Source organism: Zonotrichia leucophrys, chromosome Z (genome assembly GCF_028769735.1).
Source record: "Zonotrichia leucophrys gambelii isolate GWCS_2022_RI chromosome Z, RI_Zleu_2.0, whole genome shotgun sequence".
In the NCBI taxonomy this organism is placed as follows: Eukaryota; Metazoa; Chordata; class Aves; order Passeriformes; family Passerellidae; genus Zonotrichia; species Zonotrichia leucophrys.
The window spans coordinates 18,443,010-18,460,567 of record NC_088200.1 but is presented as its reverse complement, the minus strand read 5'-3'; the positions used below and the strand labels follow the sequence as shown (position 1 = coordinate 18,460,567).

General features: G+C 41.3%; 1 protein-coding gene across 1 annotated transcript; it reads left to right on the top strand.

Annotated features, from left to right (window-relative positions):
- Nucleotides 1-1,188: 1,188 nt before the first annotated feature.
- On the top strand, nt 1,189-15,806 carry RGMB (repulsive guidance molecule BMP co-receptor b). Its single transcript, XM_064736006.1, has 3 exons — nt 1,189-1,487; nt 3,585-4,096; nt 12,346-15,806. The coding sequence occupies exons 1-3, from the start codon at nt 1,385-1,387 to the stop codon at nt 13,042-13,044; spliced, it is 1,314 nt and encodes a 437-aa protein (XP_064592076.1). The 5' UTR covers nt 1,189-1,384; the 3' UTR covers nt 13,045-15,806.
- The last annotated feature ends 1,752 nt before the right edge of the window (nt 15,807-17,558 follow it).

The window sequence follows — 17,558 nt, the reverse complement described above, 5'->3', positions numbered from 1 at the left end:
TCAGTGAGTTGTAAAGGGCAAGAAAGTCATCCTCCTTTCCTCTAGGCTGAACACCCCCAGCTCCCTCAGCCACTCCTCAGAGGACTTGTGATTCAGACCCTTCCCCACAGTCTGTTTCTCTCCTCTGGATTCCCTCCAGCACCTCAATGTCTTTCTGGATATGAGCAGTGCAAAACTAAACAAAGGATTTGAAGAGTGACCTCACCAGTCCTGAGTACAGGGGGACAGTCCTGCTGGCCACACTACTGCTGACCTAAGCCAGGAGACCCTTCTTGGCCTCCTGGGTCCATGCTGGCTGATGTTCAGCTCTGCCAGGCAGAATGCCCAGGCCTTTTTCCCCATACAGCCTTCCAGCCACTGCCTCAGCCAGTAGCACTCCAGGCATTGTAACCCAATGGCAGGACCCAGCACCTGGCCTCACTGAACCTCGACCAATTGGCCTCAGCCAGTCTAGTCTTAGCAGTATGAAATATCTTTGCTGGAAAGGAGAAACAGATTGGAAAAGCAAACAGCCTGAAAGCAGTGTTTTTACTTACACCTGAGATGTGCTGTAGCTCCTGCTGTTAGCTTCTTAATGACATATTCAAAGGGAAATTTACCCTTGGATGCTCAAAAAATATCCTGACATGATGGCATTTATCTTCTCCTCCAGATTCTTTTCCTAATTCTCACCTCGGCGATGTCCCCTGCTCTGTCTCGGTGTTCTGTGACCCACCCTTGTCCCTGTGCTGCCATCTGCTCTGCTCCCCTGGTACCCTCTGCCCTGTTCCCAGCAGTGCACCCAGCATTTGCCCTCTTCGGCCGTGTCCCCTGTCTGCGCCGGAAGTTTTCCCCGTCCAATCCCTGAGGTGTCCCTGCCCTATTCTGCCGGTGCCCCCTTTCTTATCCCAGAGGTGTTCCTATTCCGGCGGGACGCCCTCTCTTCTTCCTGGTGGTGTACCCCATCCTATCTCGGGAGTGTTTCCTTTCCTATCGCGGTGCTGTTCCCTGCCCTGTCCCGGCGGCCTCTCGCGACCTGTCCCGCCTCAGGGACGCGGCTCGTTGTGCGGGCGCACTCGCCCGTTATTGACGCGGCGGCGGGCGAGTCGGGCGCCGGGGCCAGCCGTGACGGACAGCTCAGGTAGCCACTACGAGGCGGCGCAGCGGGAGGGGCGCGGCGGACGATGAGCGGGCGCAGGCGCCGGCGCCGCTTCCCCCCCCCGCCCATCGGGGATCTATTTGTGCGCGTCGCGTCACGCCCTGCTGTTGTGGCTGCGGTTGCGCCCCTGTAGGAGGAGGCAGAGGGGGGAAGCACCGTGGAAAACGTCGTCCGCTCGCCCGCGCCTCCGCCGCCTCATGCCGTGGCGCCGTCCTTCCGCCAGCCCGGGAACCTGCATGGTCGGGCATGGGGAGCGCTGTGCCCTCCCGCGCCCCCAGGGCTGAGGCGCCGCTCGCCATTCTGCGGCGGCTGCTCGCCGCACTGGGGCTGCTGCTGCTGCTGGGCGCAGGTACCGGGAGTGGGGGGCTGGGAGGGACAGGAGCGCAGTCGTGTGCGCGCAGACTCGAGGAGCTGGCGGGTCCTTTCCCTTCCGGTAGAGCTTTTCATGAAGGAGGGTTTAGCGAGCTGGGGCTATGTAGTCCAGAGGAGAGAAGACTGAGAGGGAATCTCGTTAGTGCGTATAAATATCTCCATCCGAGAGGATGGTGCCAGATTTCTTCATTGGTACCGAGCGGCAAGAAGAGGAACAAGGCTATAAACTGAAATACAAAAAGCTTCACCTCAACATTAGGAAGAACTTCCTTGCATCAAGGGTAGCAGAACACTGGAACAGGCTGGCAGGGAGGTCATGGAGTTTCCCTCTCTCGAGACATTCAAACCCTACCTGGACACGTTCCTGTGTCACCTAGTTCGAGCGATTCTGCCTTGGCAGAGGAGTTGGACTAGATGATCCCCAGAGGTCCTTTCCAGCCCTAAAAATTCTGTCATTCTGTGTTTTATTGGACTGTTTGATAACTTAGCAGACTTGCTCAGCTAGCCTGATTTATTTGTGATTAAAATAATATTATGAATACAACTAAAGGGAAATAAAAGTTTTGATGCTTTGAAAGTCTGGCTCTAAACCCAGTATTCCCTCTGTCATTTTGCTTGGCATGGGTCTTTTTTGTGTATCTGGAAACAGAAGTTGATTCTTGTTAGGGTTTTTTTTCCCGTATTGTGCAGAGGTATGTATGGCTTGCACAAAGAAATTTTTACCTTACCTACACGAGTCATGGTCATACTTAGCTGTAGGTGGGGGATTCCTCATTCAACTTAGTGTTGTCTTGGGATTTTGAGGGATTTGTGTTAGGTATGCGTCACTGGCAAAACAGTGCTCTTATAAATTCATGGTTTGAGTATGCAGAGTAAGTCACCTCAATACTGACTCAGGAAGGTCAGCTAAGGGGCAGGCAAAGAAAATGATGATATTCTCTTATCACTGGGTGCATTGCTGAAAACAGCTGTTTAAAAGTGAAAAATGTTGTTATTCAGGCTATTTTCCACTTCTCATGGCTCGGAGTTTCTTATACATTTTGTTTTCCCTTTTTTTTTTTAACTTTTCTATGTGTCTTTGTGGCATTCAAAACCTGCTTTATGACAGTGGAAAATTTCAGTTAAATGTTCCCACAGATGAATTTTAGTAGATAGTTTTGCACGCTTGAACAGCTGTTGCATGAAGTTGTGCACCTATTCTTTATGAAGGTCTGTTTTCTCTTTGGATGGCAGGAAATGTGATCTCTCCTAGATTGGGGTCCTCCTGGTTTTAACCTGTGTGAAAAGTGGGGTTCTGTTGCTCTTAGTGTGTCCTGTTCATTTAATTTTTGCCCCTAGTAAGTTCTGCAATGTATAGGTGTGTTAGCTGAAAACTTGTGCTTCAGACAACTGGGTTTTTTCATGCTTTAGTCCCCAAAAAATGAGCAGTGAAGCTTTAGCTATGGCAGTACCAGGGAAATAAAGCAAACTGCTTGTCTGCTTACCTACCCATTCTCCCCCACCCTGGTTTCTAAAAGAGAACTTGGTTTTTGCTTTATTCAGTCTAGTTTTTGTCTAAACATTTTTAGACATTTGGCATCTAACATATAAGCAATGTCTAAAGAACATTGCTTTGTTGCCTTTACCACATTCTTCGAAGGGACAGAATTCTATATAAAAATTAAGTGAATTGTGTAAAGCACTTCAAGACGAAATGAAGACTTTCTTATTGACTAAGTGATTAATTTAAACAGAGAACTGCATCATCATCTTATTTAAAAAATCTATATTTTTTTAAATAGTATCTATAAAAAATATTTGGCTTGTACTTGATAGGACTCAGTGCTCTTAATTTTCGTCTGGACAATATGAAGTAATGGATTAAGACATCATGAGTCCTGTCATCTGAGATAGGCTCCATTGTTATCTTTCTATCTTTCAACCTTTCTTTTTTCTAAAATGCAATGATTCCCTAATGGGTGAGCACTTTTAAGTTTCTTTTAAGTAGTTTTCTATGGTACTTGTGGGAGTGGAAAGGGGGATTGCCACTGAGGAGGTTTGCTTTATGTCTTTCTGCTGTCTATTTTGTGCTTAGGTGACTGTGAGCTGCACACATCTTGTGGAATCCAGAAGTGCACCACTGATTTTGTATCCTTTACCTCACATCTAAACGCAGCTCTTGAGGACTTTGATTTGGAATTCTGCAAGGCCCTGCGGGCATACTCTGTGTGTACCTATCGCAATGCCAAAGTATGCCGTGGAAACCTAGTCTACCATTCTGCAGTGCTTGGGATTGGTGATCTCATGACCCAGAGAAACTGTACCAAAAATGGACCCACATCCTCCACCAACTCTGAAATGACCCGTGATCTTTGCAACTACAGTGGCCACACAGAAGCAAGAGAACATCAGGGGGGAGAGGAGATACCTCCTCCTACTTACCTGTTTTGTGGTTTGTTTGGGGATCCTCATCTGAGGACTTTTAAGGATCACTTCCAGACATGCAAAGTGGAAGGCGCTTGGCCCCTCATAGACAATAAATACTTATCAGTGCAAGTGACCAATGTGCCTGTGGTCCCAGGATCCCGCGCTACTGCTACAAACAAGGTACAGATTATTTTTCTGCACTGTGCATGCATCCAGAAGTAAAAGGTCAAGACAGTTAAGTAAGTCATTTAGCTCTTAACAGTGAAGAAGTGTATTAGCTTCAGAATCTTCTATGCAGGAGTATAAAAAAGTAAAACTCGTAGCATCTTCTTTAGTGAGCAAACAAAACAGGTTCGTTTCTTCCCTTTGCTCCTGCTTAAGACAAGAAAACCTGTGCATATCACCACACAAGCCTGTAATTATACTGATGTAACGCTTTAAACAGTTATTGATTATTGAACATCTGTGACTGCCTCTGCACTAATTAGAAGTTTTAAAAAACCATACAATGCTTTGGATTGGAAGGGAATTTAAAGATGGAAAGAATATATGTGTCTTCTTTTTATTAATTTTCTAAACTTCACAGCTAAAACAAAACTGGTTACCGAAATGCTGATTACTCAGAGCCAAAACAAGAGGACTGAGAGGAGGTAGCAAGCTAAATGTTTGTGACAAGGTCTTAGTACTTCAGCTTTACTAAACAAGCAGTGGCCTTAAAATTGTGCCAAGAATATTAAACTTTTGTTGAGACAGGCAAGACTTAGGATTGTATACCTCTCAGATACTTTGAGGAGTGTTGAGTAGGAATACGTCCACTAGTATTTAATAACTGATGCTATTTCTTTAACTTAAGAAGAGTCCATGTTTCTTCCTGCTGGATGTGGGTAACAAGTGTGTCCATCAATTACTTAATCAAGCATTTGAAGATCTTTTGGAGGGAAAGAGCTTTTTTAAAAATTGTGGTAGCGTAGCTCTTGTATTGTCAAGCTACATCAGGCTATGTGTACACAGCCTCAAGACATTTACACTAGAGAATTTTCACTGTGTTAAACCTGGAAGTAGGTTTTCTTAATTGCTGGACTCAGGAGCAGGAGTTGTCTGTCACAGTAGGGTGGAGCATCTTCTGTGGAGTTGGCTGGGCAGTAGTATTAATATAGAAAAATCAGTTTTACTATTAAGTTTGTGCTGGGTTCTGAAGTATTGAAGTAATGGCAATGCTTGGATGAATGAACAGAGATTGGACCAAAGTTCAGAATTACATGTTCTTAATTTATACTAGTTTCAAAACCAGTCTTCATTGTGAATGAGTTCTGAAGGTGTATAAAATAAGGAATGAGAGTAATATGAGTGTGCTTTGCAAAAGAGACTTTTATCTCCTGCAGTCTCCTCCAGTGGCTTTTTCTAAAGTGGAAGAAAAAGTTGCATTTCATAATCTGCAGTAAGCTTTTATCCTCAGTTTTACTAAACTCTCGCTGAATTTTCTTCATTTTCTTGTTCCTGATAGTAGTAGAGGAAAAAGTTGAGATTCTTGTGTACAAAATGTATGGATGGCTAGGGTGTGGTTATAGTAGATAGGTGATCATAAGTTTATCCCCATTCTGAAAATTATTGATTATGGTAGCACATTATGCTGGTATTTGTCTTTTCAAAGAAATAAAGAGGAGAACACCAGGAGTAAATGTACGCACATACTGAGGGAAAGTATGATTTTAAAAAGTGTGCCTTCTGTCTTTATATTCTTGATAAGAGGGGTTTTTTTCTTTGATTTGGGTATTTTTTTCTTCTCTTCCACTAGTCCCTGTCATTTGCCCAAGTGCAGCTAAGTGTGCAGAAGCAATCAAATGAAACAAGATCTATTATTTACAATACTAGAAACATTTCTAATGCTGATATATCTTGCATGTTGCACGATGCTGCGCCCTGATCTTGGGAGAGGAGGTGACGCTGGCTGCCAGCTAGCTCCAACCCCCTTCCTCGGCACGTGCCTTTAAGTGGCTGCTCCCCACCTTGAGCCACAGGCTAGGGCCAAGGGTAGCAGTTTGGCCACTGGTAGGAACCCCTTCTCGTGACCTGGCCGAGCAGGCAACCGGCGTCCTCGTCGAGCGGGAGTGGTTAAGGAGAAAGAGAGGGACTCTCTGGCTGCAGTTTCCAAGTTGCTTTTATTCCTTCCTGGAGAGGAGACCACAGATGATAACAAAGAAGCAAACCAACAGGGATGCAAGGAGTATGTAGATACATTAATTTATATAGGGGGGCTGACTGCAGGGAGGAGTCAGCCTAACAACCAATGGTTAACAACTGGGGAGGGGCATAAGGGGGGACTAAACTATCATATAACCAATGGAATAGGAGAGGGGAGGAGAGCAGATGTAACCGACTAATAAGAGGAGGAAAATTACGTAACTGACATGGAAGAATCTAGACAAAGGGGTGAGGATTACCAAGATTGACAGGCTGTAGGGGCAGAATTACAGGGATTGACATCAAAGTGTCTGGAAAAAGAGGCAGGAACAAGGGTGATTGATAGAGAGGGTTGGTACAATGTAGGGTGAAACCAGCTAGGGAATAATGTAGGGGTACATGGAACAGAACATCGCAAACATGTTGAAGCACAGAACTAAAAACAATAAAGCTGAAAACCACACCACCACAGTTGCGTAGTTCTTGAACTTTTTTCCTTTTTTTTGACAGATAACAGAATTTACCACACCTGTTGTAGGCAAGGAAGGTTGTTTGAATGTACAAGTGACTTAGAAGATAAGCTTTAATATCTCTGATACATGCTCTAGTAGGAGCAGAAATACTACTATAATGAAATAGAAAAGGCCTGTTAAGCTACACTACCACTGCTTCATTCACTCCAGTAACATTTTCCTCTGCAAGTATTCCATTTTAACTGTGGTTGGCTATCTGATGTTGGATGTGCTAAATTATTTTGGTCACCGGATAGCTTAAAGGACTTCTAAAGAGCTACACTTCAGTGACATTTATCTACATAGAGTAATCCCTACCTGAGAGCATCCAATAGGTCATCTACCTTCACCATATGAAAAGTTTTCATACTATTCCTTTTTGTTAGTTTGGCTGTTTTTTCATTGCACGTATTTGAAATAGATGTTTAATGGGAAATAAAAACAAAGGTATATGCTGAGCTTAAATTGTACAGAAGCCCAAGCAAATACTAACCTAATTAATCCTGTCTAAAGAGGTTTAATGAAAAGAAGTACAACAAGTGTAGAAGATTTAATTTTTCCTGAATGTATTTTTCAGGGAAGTGGTTTAAGAAGCCGTAGAAACAGAATGGTTAATCTTCAGCCTATTCTCCTTTTGAAAGGTGCAAACTTTCCCTTGCCCTTGTAGGGAGTTAGTACTTTTCACTTTTATGGTAGCTTTCTGCTGTACCAATCTTTGAGGGACTTGATAATGAAGGCAACTTTATAAGTGAAGTTTTCTTCTCTCTCCAAAACCTAAGAGACTATGGGAACCCCAGCAGCCTGAGGACTATCCAGTAAGTTCATAAAGGACAAGAGAATGCCAGGACGACGCTTCAAGTAAGAATGTGAGGAATAAACGGATGTTGCCTCTCCCCTACCCCTCAACTTGCATCTGGCATGAAAGTATGAAAAGCAGGAAAAATTTCTCTTGAATCCCTTAATTGGAAGACCACATCTTGTGAGAGTTGTGTACTTACAAAAATGCTCTTCACAATTTGTTTGTAGATCTTTTGCACATTTGTGTTACTCATAGTAACATGTATCTTTCACCATGAGCAGAGCTATTCTGTGTTCTGTGGTCTAGCTGAAACTTTGAAACTCCAGTTTTTTGAGCTTGCCTGATGTGCTTATGCCCCTTGGCATAGGATCCTAGGGCCTTTCAGATGGAAAAGGAAGATCATCAGCAGATAACTGGGAAACTGAGTTTAAATTTAAGCTCTTCTTTCTTTTTTTTTTTTTTTTCTGACAGACTTCCTGCACGTGTTTTGAGTAGATCACTGGCATTATTCATGTTTGATTTCTGCAGCTGTAGATAAAGAGCTTCCCCCTATCTTGGAGGGAGTTTTGAATTCCCTGAGAATAAATGTCTATTACAGGGAGCAGGTAGGAAGGGTATTGTATAGTGCATGAAATAGTACATTGAGGTTTTTAATTTTTATTTATTGTGTGCTTTATTTGGAGGAGTACAAAGTCTTTATAGCCTTTTGCACCTGTGACAGGTATTCTGGATATCACTAAAGTTATTGTCCCTGAATAGAAACTGAGGCAGGGATGCTTAGGCTTGCCAATGGAAAGCTTCCCTTCTTGTTTGGAGGTGTCTTCTTGTTTGCATGAATTAGAAATGGGGGTTTTCCTGTCCAGGTATTTTATAATAGATAGCTTGAGGGTGAGAGAGTGAATTTAATGACACAAAGAAGGAAAAAAACGACAGAGCTTTTCACTGTAGTGATTTATTGGGTATAAACCTTGGAACCTGGGAATTGGTGCTATCAACAGGGTAAAGGAATTTTGAGGATAAATGTTATTTTACCCAGAGTCAAAAAACCTTAAATGTCTCTTTTGTAGCATGGTTTCATTTTTGCAGGAAATTGTTGCAGAGTGAGTACAGTGTAATAGAAAAATAATTAAAAGGTAATTGGAAAATAAATGTTCTAAATGTTTTAAGAAATAGAAGGATCAGGTGACTTGTCACATCATTATTCTTTTCATCTTTATGGACATTTTGCTTAAGGCAGAGATTAATTTGTCTTATTAGGTAGAAGTAGCTTTATACTACAGTGTCATTGGAGGCTGCAGTAGAATCATTTAGGTTGGAGAAGACCTTTAAGATCATTGAGTCCAGTTGGAAACTGTCTATTCCACCACTAAATGTAATCTGTGAGTGCCGTGTCTACATACCTTTAAAACATTTTTGGGGATAATGATGCAAGAGGCTGAGAAGCCTGCTCCAGCACTTGACAACTCTTTCAGTGAAGAAATTTTCTCTAATATTCAATCTAAATCTTCACAGGACAGCTTAAGGCCATTTCTTCTCATCCTGTCACTTGCTGTTTGAAAGGAGAGACTGACTCTTTCCTGGCTAGAACCTCTTTCCAGAGACTTGTAGAGAGTAGTGACGTCTCCCTTGAGCTTCCTTTTCCCCAGGCTGAACGCCCCCAGTGCCCTCAGCCTGTATTCATCAGTCTTGTGCTTCAGATCCTTCCCCCCCGCTCCTTTTCCCTCCTCTGGACTTGCTCCAGCACCTCAGTGTCTTTCTGGTTATGAGAGGTGCAAAACTCAACACAGGTTTTGAGGTGTCACCTCAGCAGTCAGTGCTGAGGCTGCAGATCAAACCCTTCCATGTCTGATTCCCACAGGAAGATAAGTACAAGAATTCAAGAGTTGAAAGTGTTGTTTTTGTTTAAGGCGTGTTTAAGGCGTGTTTTTTGTTTAAACCTTCTGCAAACACATTAGGGTCTTCTCTAGAAATGGTAGTTTTACAGCTCAGTAACACCATCTTTGAAAGGTTTTGTATGTGCAGTGGAATTTAAGAAAGCTTTTTGAGCAGTGTACTCATCAGTACTGGCATCAGTAGGAGTTGGAGGATGAAGTCCAAAATGAAATGTGTAAATTTTATGTGTGGGATTTCTTTGGTTTAGTAATCTTTCTGTAGCTGATGTTTGTTTATAGTATCCTCAGATACAATAAACAAACCTCTGGAAACCTTTACTTTCATCTTTCAGGGTGCCTCACTGCGGAAGACCTCTGTATGTGCCCAAAGAACAAGGCTGATACACTGATAATTTCAAAGATCTTTATTCATGTAAAGATTTTGGCATTTGGGTTTTTCCATCCTAAGTTTAGAAAGAGCAGCTAATCTAGTCTGTAAACAGTACTGCATAAGCAGCTTTGTGAAGGTGTTCTTGGGAACCAGACAGAATATAAAAAGTACTGTAGGTACATAAATATATATAACATGAGTTTGTTAGAAATAACCATTCTCACTTTTTAATGCTCTCTGATACCTTGGGAATTTAGAGAGAAAGCTCTGCAATGACCTTGTGCTTCATCTCCCTTCACAACAGGTTCTGAAGTATCTATAGTACCAGGGCATGATACTGAGATAGGAATGTGTGATAAGGCAAAGCCCATGCAGCACTCTGGTTTTACTAATCTGGCCTATGGATTAGATGGATGCCACCCAACATACAATAGAATATTAAAAATCAGTGTCTTGTGCTGCAATGTTTAAATACAGTTATGTCCTTGGAAAATCTTAATGGTCTCTGTTGATTCTCTGTTTAGAGAGTCCTTGCACCATGGAGGCCTTTATTCATTTAATAGTATTTCAGCTGTCATTCAGCATCGATTGTTATTGCTAATCTTAAATTAGGATAAAGGCTTCTTGTTCCTTCTCTGTGTTCTGAAATTGTGTGCATTTCATTCTTGTAAATGAGGGAGTTCTGGAGAGAGCAATGTGATAGCTGCTTCCTGATAAATTTTGCCAGGTGCCTTGCTTAAATATTTAATCAAGCAGCCAGTTCAGTGTCTCATTAAAACAATGCGACTTGTTTTTGGCTCCAGGCTAAGGAGACTTAGAGCTTTACTTCTGTAGATGTGTAAATTATTCTTTCCTGGCAGAACAGTGCAAATGTGCTCAAGGAAATAGCAATGCTTCTTTGTCTGAGCAGGCTGAGATTGAAGTCTGTTTCATTCAAACTGTGTTACACAAAATAAAAGGCCTTTTACTGCACTATGGCCTGGATTATATGCAGAAATATTAATCATTTGAGAGACCTCAAGTTTCTCTTCTGTAGGTTGCTGAGCTTACTTTACTAAGAACCAAGCTGTGTGATCATCTTTACAGCAACAGGGGCACTTGTGTGTTTTCTGGATTTTGGGCGTAAGCATTCCAGCTCAGCTGTGGTTCACAGTCGTCACTTTACCAAATTACTTGACTACAGATGGTCACAAGGTATATAGCTGATACATCTTATGCTGTATAACTAATTAATGCAAGGAAGAACCATTGGAAAAATCCAGTCAGCACTAGTGAGAATATATGAAGTCAAAATGGTAAGTAATGTCCATGCTGTGAGACAAACACTGACAAAGCATCAACCACCTGAGATTAACCTAATATTGAAAATAAATGTAATATTGCTTAGGATACGTCTGCAGACTCCAAAGAAGAAATTGTTGCAATGGAAGGAGAGAGGTGGGAAGACTTGTGTCTTATACAAGTGGTGTAGAGAGGTGACGCTAATGAGGGCAGAGGTTTTATTCAAATTGTTTTTAACTGGCTCTTGATTTAACCTTTTCCTTTTACTTTAAAACAGAGAGGCAGAAATAAAAGTTGTGCAGAAGTGTGATGGTTAATTGAAATTAAAATGTGAAGTTGCTGTGGAACAGATTTTAAGTTTAACCTTAGTTTAAAAATCCCTTCTGATATGTTTTGAAGTAATGTGAGTCTCATGGCAGACTACTTAAATCATAGACTGTAAATCATTTGATATAATCCATCAATTATGAAAATAATTTATAAAATATCTATTCTTGGTGCAAAATGTCTTTTGAGCTTTTCAAGAAGTCATTCCCCTCTAGTTATTCTTCCTCTAAAGGGAGTAGCATATCTGTTTGTAATACTTGGATGTGAATTCTAATTTTTGTTTTAGGAAAGCTGCTAGACACTCTGAACTTGATCTGCCATATAGCCTAGTTATTCCCTTCAAGTAAGAATGGAGGACCTGCTTTTTCTTTTTTTGTGACCTACTCCAATAAATAGAAAGGTTTAAAAGGCTAGTTCTAATCTTAAAAAAAAAAAAATTAATTGCTTTATGCTTATGATTTTGATGTTGGATGTCACTCACTCTTCAAAGGCACATCTCTGGGTGTCTTTCAGTCTTGCATTGTTTCTCTTGTGGGCACATTTTCTAGCACAGTGGCCTCTAAAGTCAAATCTCCCAGTTCCTAGGACTACTGTATCCAGGATCCCTAAGCTGTTATTTGACTAGTTGTTGTTCTTGGTCCTGATTATACCTTTGCCTGATTTGCGTGGTCTCATTCTGGTTTTGCCATAGTTGCCAGCATTGTGGGAATTACTCGGTCTTTATGCTTCTCTGTCATTGCAGGATGCATTCCAAAGTGTTAAGGAAGTGTGAGGCAGGAGGTAGTTGTTATGCTTAATTAAATGTGAAGTGTTTTCCTCTCCTGACCGCAAGGCTGTTGCCACATGCTAATAGTCTTACTTCCAGACCAACAATCTAACATATGCCATCCAGTAAAGTACTGCTTTAAGCATGTGTACAGGCTGCTTTCCTTAGGCGAGAGTTGTGGACAACTGTCAGGTTTTAAGGTAGTGGGCAGTTCCAGACATATTCAGTTAAAAAATGGAAAAGGGATTGAGGTGATGATTTCTTTCCACTAACTTTGCCCTCTTTTCCCCCTCCCCCACAGATAACTATTATCTTCAGATCATACCAAGACTGTACAGATCAGAAAGTATATCAGGCAATGACTGATGATTTGCCTGCAGCTTTTGTTGATGGTACAACAAGTGGAGGAGATGAGAACACCAGGGGCTTGCACATTGTGGAGAAAGTCAGTGGCAAATATATTGAGATGCATGCAAGGTACATCGGAACCACAGTGTATATCCGCCAGCTTGGGCACTACCTGACCCTGGCCATTCGCATGCCCCAGGAGTTGATCATGGCCTTTGAGGAGAGCCAGGATCTGCAGCTGTGTCTGAACGGCTGCCCTTCCAGTGAACGTATTGATCAGAGTGGCTACTTGCCATTGCCTGTGATGGGAAAGCTGCTTCCTTGGGGTACTGCATCCCATCCCCAATCAGGGTACACACTGGAAACAGCCACCACCAAATGCCATGAGAAGATGCTTGTGAAGGACATCTATTTTTACTCATGTGTATTTGATCTACTCACCACTGGCGATGACAACTTCACAGCTGCTGCTCACAGCGCCTTGCAGGATGTGGAGGCACTGCACCCCAGCAGAGAGCACTGGCATATCTTTCCCAGGAGTGGAAATGATGGTGTGGGCAGGGATAGCAAATTCTTTGTCAGTCTTGGACTTCTATGCTTGATCCTTGTTCCATATTTGTACGATTTTTTTAGACTCTTAACAAAATTCTGAAATATATATTGTCATAATATATTGAGTAAAGAGGAATATATATGTATATACCATGTATATGAAGGAATGTTTTGTCTTGCGGCATCAATCAGATAGGATGTTCACTGTTTTCATGTATGTTTGATTCAGTATTCTATGTATCTATTTGTTTTACAGTTGTTGAAAAGTTTTATAGTGTCCCTGCATTGAGACCTGATAAAAAGCACTTTATTTTTCACACATTAAATATATAAGTGTGTACCTCAGTAACTATGTGTTACACAGTGCTCTCTTTTCTCTAAGTACTACTTGGTTTAACACATTTTTTAAACCGTTTTCCCAAGAGACCTTTAGTTAATGCCAAACATGTATCTTTTGAAGTTAGTGAATGGTCTCTGGAGAGAGCTTAAACTTAGAGGGAACACCTTTTTTTTTTTTTTTTTATTCTCTCCACAGGCCCTCCAGTTGTCTGTATTCTAGAAGGCTACAGATTTATGGTTTTTTCATGCTTGGAAACCCCACAATGTATCAATCTTTGCAAAAAGTTGTAGGTGTGATTCATTAGTATACCAGTAAGTATTTGTGTGTGTGTGTAATAGAGTGGCTGCGCAGCGTGTAAATATTTTAAATTATTATAATAGAAGAACAGTTGACGTGTCCCATCCCTGCCCCTGCTGGGGAATGTCAGTAAGGTGGTGTAAGTGACCCCTGGTGAGGTGCACAGAAATTGGATACATAGACCATGTACTGGGCAGGTAATCGATAAACAAACTCTCAGTTTGTCTCCTAGCCAAACAGGATGGATAGGATACTGGATAGCTATGTGCCAAATACAGTTGTTACGCTTCTTGCAGATGCTGGTTTCTCTCTGTTATATAGGATATGTAAATTTATGACCAGCAGCTGCAAAACAGGCCAGTTTATTGAAAAAGATGAGTTTATTGAAAGAGATGAGGAAGCTAAGATGAGGAACCATTCCCTCAAGATCAACAGCTCACAGTTGTACAGTTCCTTTGTGGTGTTTGCAGAGATACAAGAATTTTAACACAGGGATCTGTCTTACTTCTGCATCCCTCCTGAGAGACATTATAAAAATCCTCTTTTCAAGTTATTGGAGAACTCTCAGACCAGAAGAACCCCAGAACAGAAAATTATTTTCTGTTAAACTGAAGAAGAGGTGGGGAAATTTGAATAAATTATACAGAAAAGTCAACAATATTACAGAACTTAGTGTAACAAGATGATCTGTTAAATATTTATGGAGTATTTCAGCTGCAAGACTAATCACACAGTGTATAGGTAAAGTGCCAAAACTTAAAAGAAGTTCAGTCAGATACATACAAAGAAATACAGACCTAATAAACCTAATCACAACTGTGAATGTTGCTTCACTAAGCTTGTATTACAACTGGAAGTTGAAGTGTGTGAGAAATAATCTTATCTGGAAGATGAATGAGTCAAACGAGTTGTGGAAATTGCCATAGAAGGCAAAAGGTGCTTTAAATATGTATATGTTTACTGTACACAGAAGGCAGCTGTCATATCTGTGGGAATTTTCTCACAGGTGTCAGTCTAACACCACAAGCTCTGGAGAAGGCTATGTAATGTGATCCATTGGTATTGTAATGCAACAACCAGTCGGCCGTTACTGATGCTGTTTGCTGGGCGTTCTCTTAAGCTACTTTGGATATTATCACTCAAAAGGGGTTTTGAGTATCTTAACTGTCCTAATCATATGCTAACAGAGCTTCTAATAACAGGTGATTATAGTTCTCTGTAGTTGTGGAGTCTGATGACTTCCTTAGTGAGCATGTTGCAGGACTGGCAGACTGTATGCCTAATCCTTTATTTTGTGTGTACAGAAAGCTCCTAAATAAGGGTATTATAAAAAGAAATAGTAGGCTCAATTGCGTGTCAAACCAAAGATTATTTTTTTCTTCCTGGGAAACATGTCTGGAAGAAGAATGTGCATAGAGCATCTGTTAAGTGGAATACAACCGGAAAGTACAACCTTTTGTTCTTATGGGTCAAGTTACAGACCTTCAGTATTCCATTTCCTTTCAGACTACTGCTGTACTGCCAGAAAATAGGATACCAATTATTTACATTCTCCTACTTTAGCATTATGACTACTATGCCTTTGTTTTATGAGTTTTGAGGCTGTGCCAGTGTCTGTTTACTTATATATACTCCAAAGTGAAGCAAGCAATTCTGCAAGCTTTGTACTACCTAATGAGAGTTTCATTACTGGACATGTTTTGAAAAAAAGCCTAGGAGCATTATGGCTTTCTTCACTTCTGAGAAGAGACACAGAGCACAGTTTACAATCTTGCATTCATTTTGTCATAAAGGTACAGCTATTGTCTGAAAATTTCATGCTCTGGTTATTTAATGCCCATCTGTGTCTTGTCTGATATAAATTATTTCGTATCTTTCCCTGTTCCAGTATACAATATCCAAATGGGACTAGTAGCAATTCCCTTTTTTTTAGCAGGTATTCTGTGTTTTTTACAAGGTAAGTATTCTCTGTACTGTGCTGCTACTTCTCTTCAATTGTATTCAAAACAAACAGGGATTGTGGGGATCAGTGTTGAGCAACATAGCTACAGATTGAGTACAAGTATGCAGGTGAATTTGTGATGCTGATGTAAAACAACTGCGTCTGATCTGATTCAGAATTCTTTATGTTTGTAAATGAACTTTGTTGACATTAAAAGCTGCTATTACTAAATTGACTGTGAACAGTAAGATTGATTAAAATCTTTGTGGAGAGGTATATATAAGAACTCATTAACTAGATATAAAAAAAGTATGTCATACGAGGTGTGCCAATGCCTTATTTATAGGAATTATTTTACACTTATTTTACAGTTACATTATTACATTATTTTACAATTATTTTAAAGCTTAATGTACACATCTGTCTACACTGTAACAATCGAAGAATATTTATGTATGTACACAAAATATGTACATGTCATTGATTTAGCATGTGGTGAAGGCTGTATCTACAGAAGTTCTGTATATCTAGTTAGTGTGTGAAGTATCTAAATCCAAAACTGAGGCACACAGTAAAGCCTTTTCATCTTGAACCCAGATGTTTCTCTGGGTGAAGCAGTCCAACTGGAGAATGATTGTTCTTCTAGGACGCCCTGGCTAGCTATCCAGCACCACTAGCAATAGGGGGGCACTATCCCAATTGCTATTGGCAAACTATATACAGACATGAACAGAACGGGACAATCGGAATCAGTGGCGTGAGCTGTTTATTTCACACTTCAGTCTCAGTACATTGTTAGGACAATGGAGACAGAGTATGTTTACAGCTCTCTGATTCAAATGGAATGCCAAGGAAACGTCATATTACAGGGTAGCATAAAGGCATCTCAGCCTAGGTTTCAGCCAATCATACATAGAGCAAAACATATTGACAATAATTCTATCCAATCATATGAAACACACGTAATCATAGTTAACACAATAGAGACTTATTTTCTAACACAATGGCTCGTTTATGAGAGACAAAGCACAGAGACTCATTCATACTAACCTTCCAGAGATATACATTAAATAAACTTGTTGCAACCTAAAAGGGCAAATCACAGGGGCTTATTGTTCTATTTCTCACATGTGCTCTACTGCTTAGAAAACTTTTCGCTGTATTAGCAATGTTCACAAATCTGCTGTCTGAGGCCTGGTTTTTTACCACTTTCTCAAAACCCTCTAATTTTATGAATCCAACACCTGATCTCCGTGCTTTGGGACAACCCCTAAGATAACCACTCTGTGCTATGACAGCAGCACTACCTTGTGGTAGGACATGGCTTGGCTTATGGCCAAGTCAGCAGAAAAGGAAGAGAGCGCTCTCCAGTTATGGTGAATCCAGGTTTATTGGGTCCTAGGGGGAACCGACAGCCAAAGAGAAAGAGGGGGAAGTTGCAACAGCTTATAAGGAGGAAGGGAAACAAGGGAGGAGTCAGTCCTTGGACGAATAGGGTTTCAGAGGGGAGTGGGATACAAAAGATTGACTTAGGGAGAACACCAATGGGGATAACTTGAGGGTGGGGCCCTGGCCTCTGAACTAATCACTCAACGCTCAAGTTTCTAGAGAGTTCTAGAGAGAAGGGTGGGAGCGTTGAGTGACAGACAGGGCACCGGGGAGGGATTTGAGAAAGGGTACATTAATCTCCAAGGCAACTGGGGAGGAGTTGGGATAACAGGCAGCACAAGGGAGGGAAGGGAGAACCAGGGCAGAACCATTACATGATAGAGGGGAACAGAACAGTCCAACTTATATAGACACAACACAACATCTCCCCCTTTATTTTTTAAAAAAATAATGAAAGGTAATCTCCAAATGATGGAGGAGACAATTGAAACTACAACTAAAATTAAAAGAACTAAAAGCACAGAAAATCGGCCCCACCCGACCTGAGAGACCCTATAGGATAATAGCAGCTTGAGAGGGAGCCATCAGGTTGGGGTCGCTGAAACAACAGAGAAACAAAATTGAGAAACAAGTTTTAAAACCTTGG

Coding starts and splice junctions, on each gene's coding strand:
- RGMB (XM_064736006.1), top strand. CDS start 1,385: ATGGGGAGCGCTGTGCCCTCCCGCGCCCCCAGGGCTGAGGCGCCGCTC. Junction 1,488..3,584: donor GCTGCTGCTGCTGGGCGCAG/GTACCGGGAGTG, acceptor TTTTGTGCTTAG/GTGACTGTGAGCTGCACACA. Junction 4,097..12,345: donor GCGCTACTGCTACAAACAAG/GTACAGATTATT, acceptor CCTCCCCCACAG/ATAACTATTATCTTCAGATC.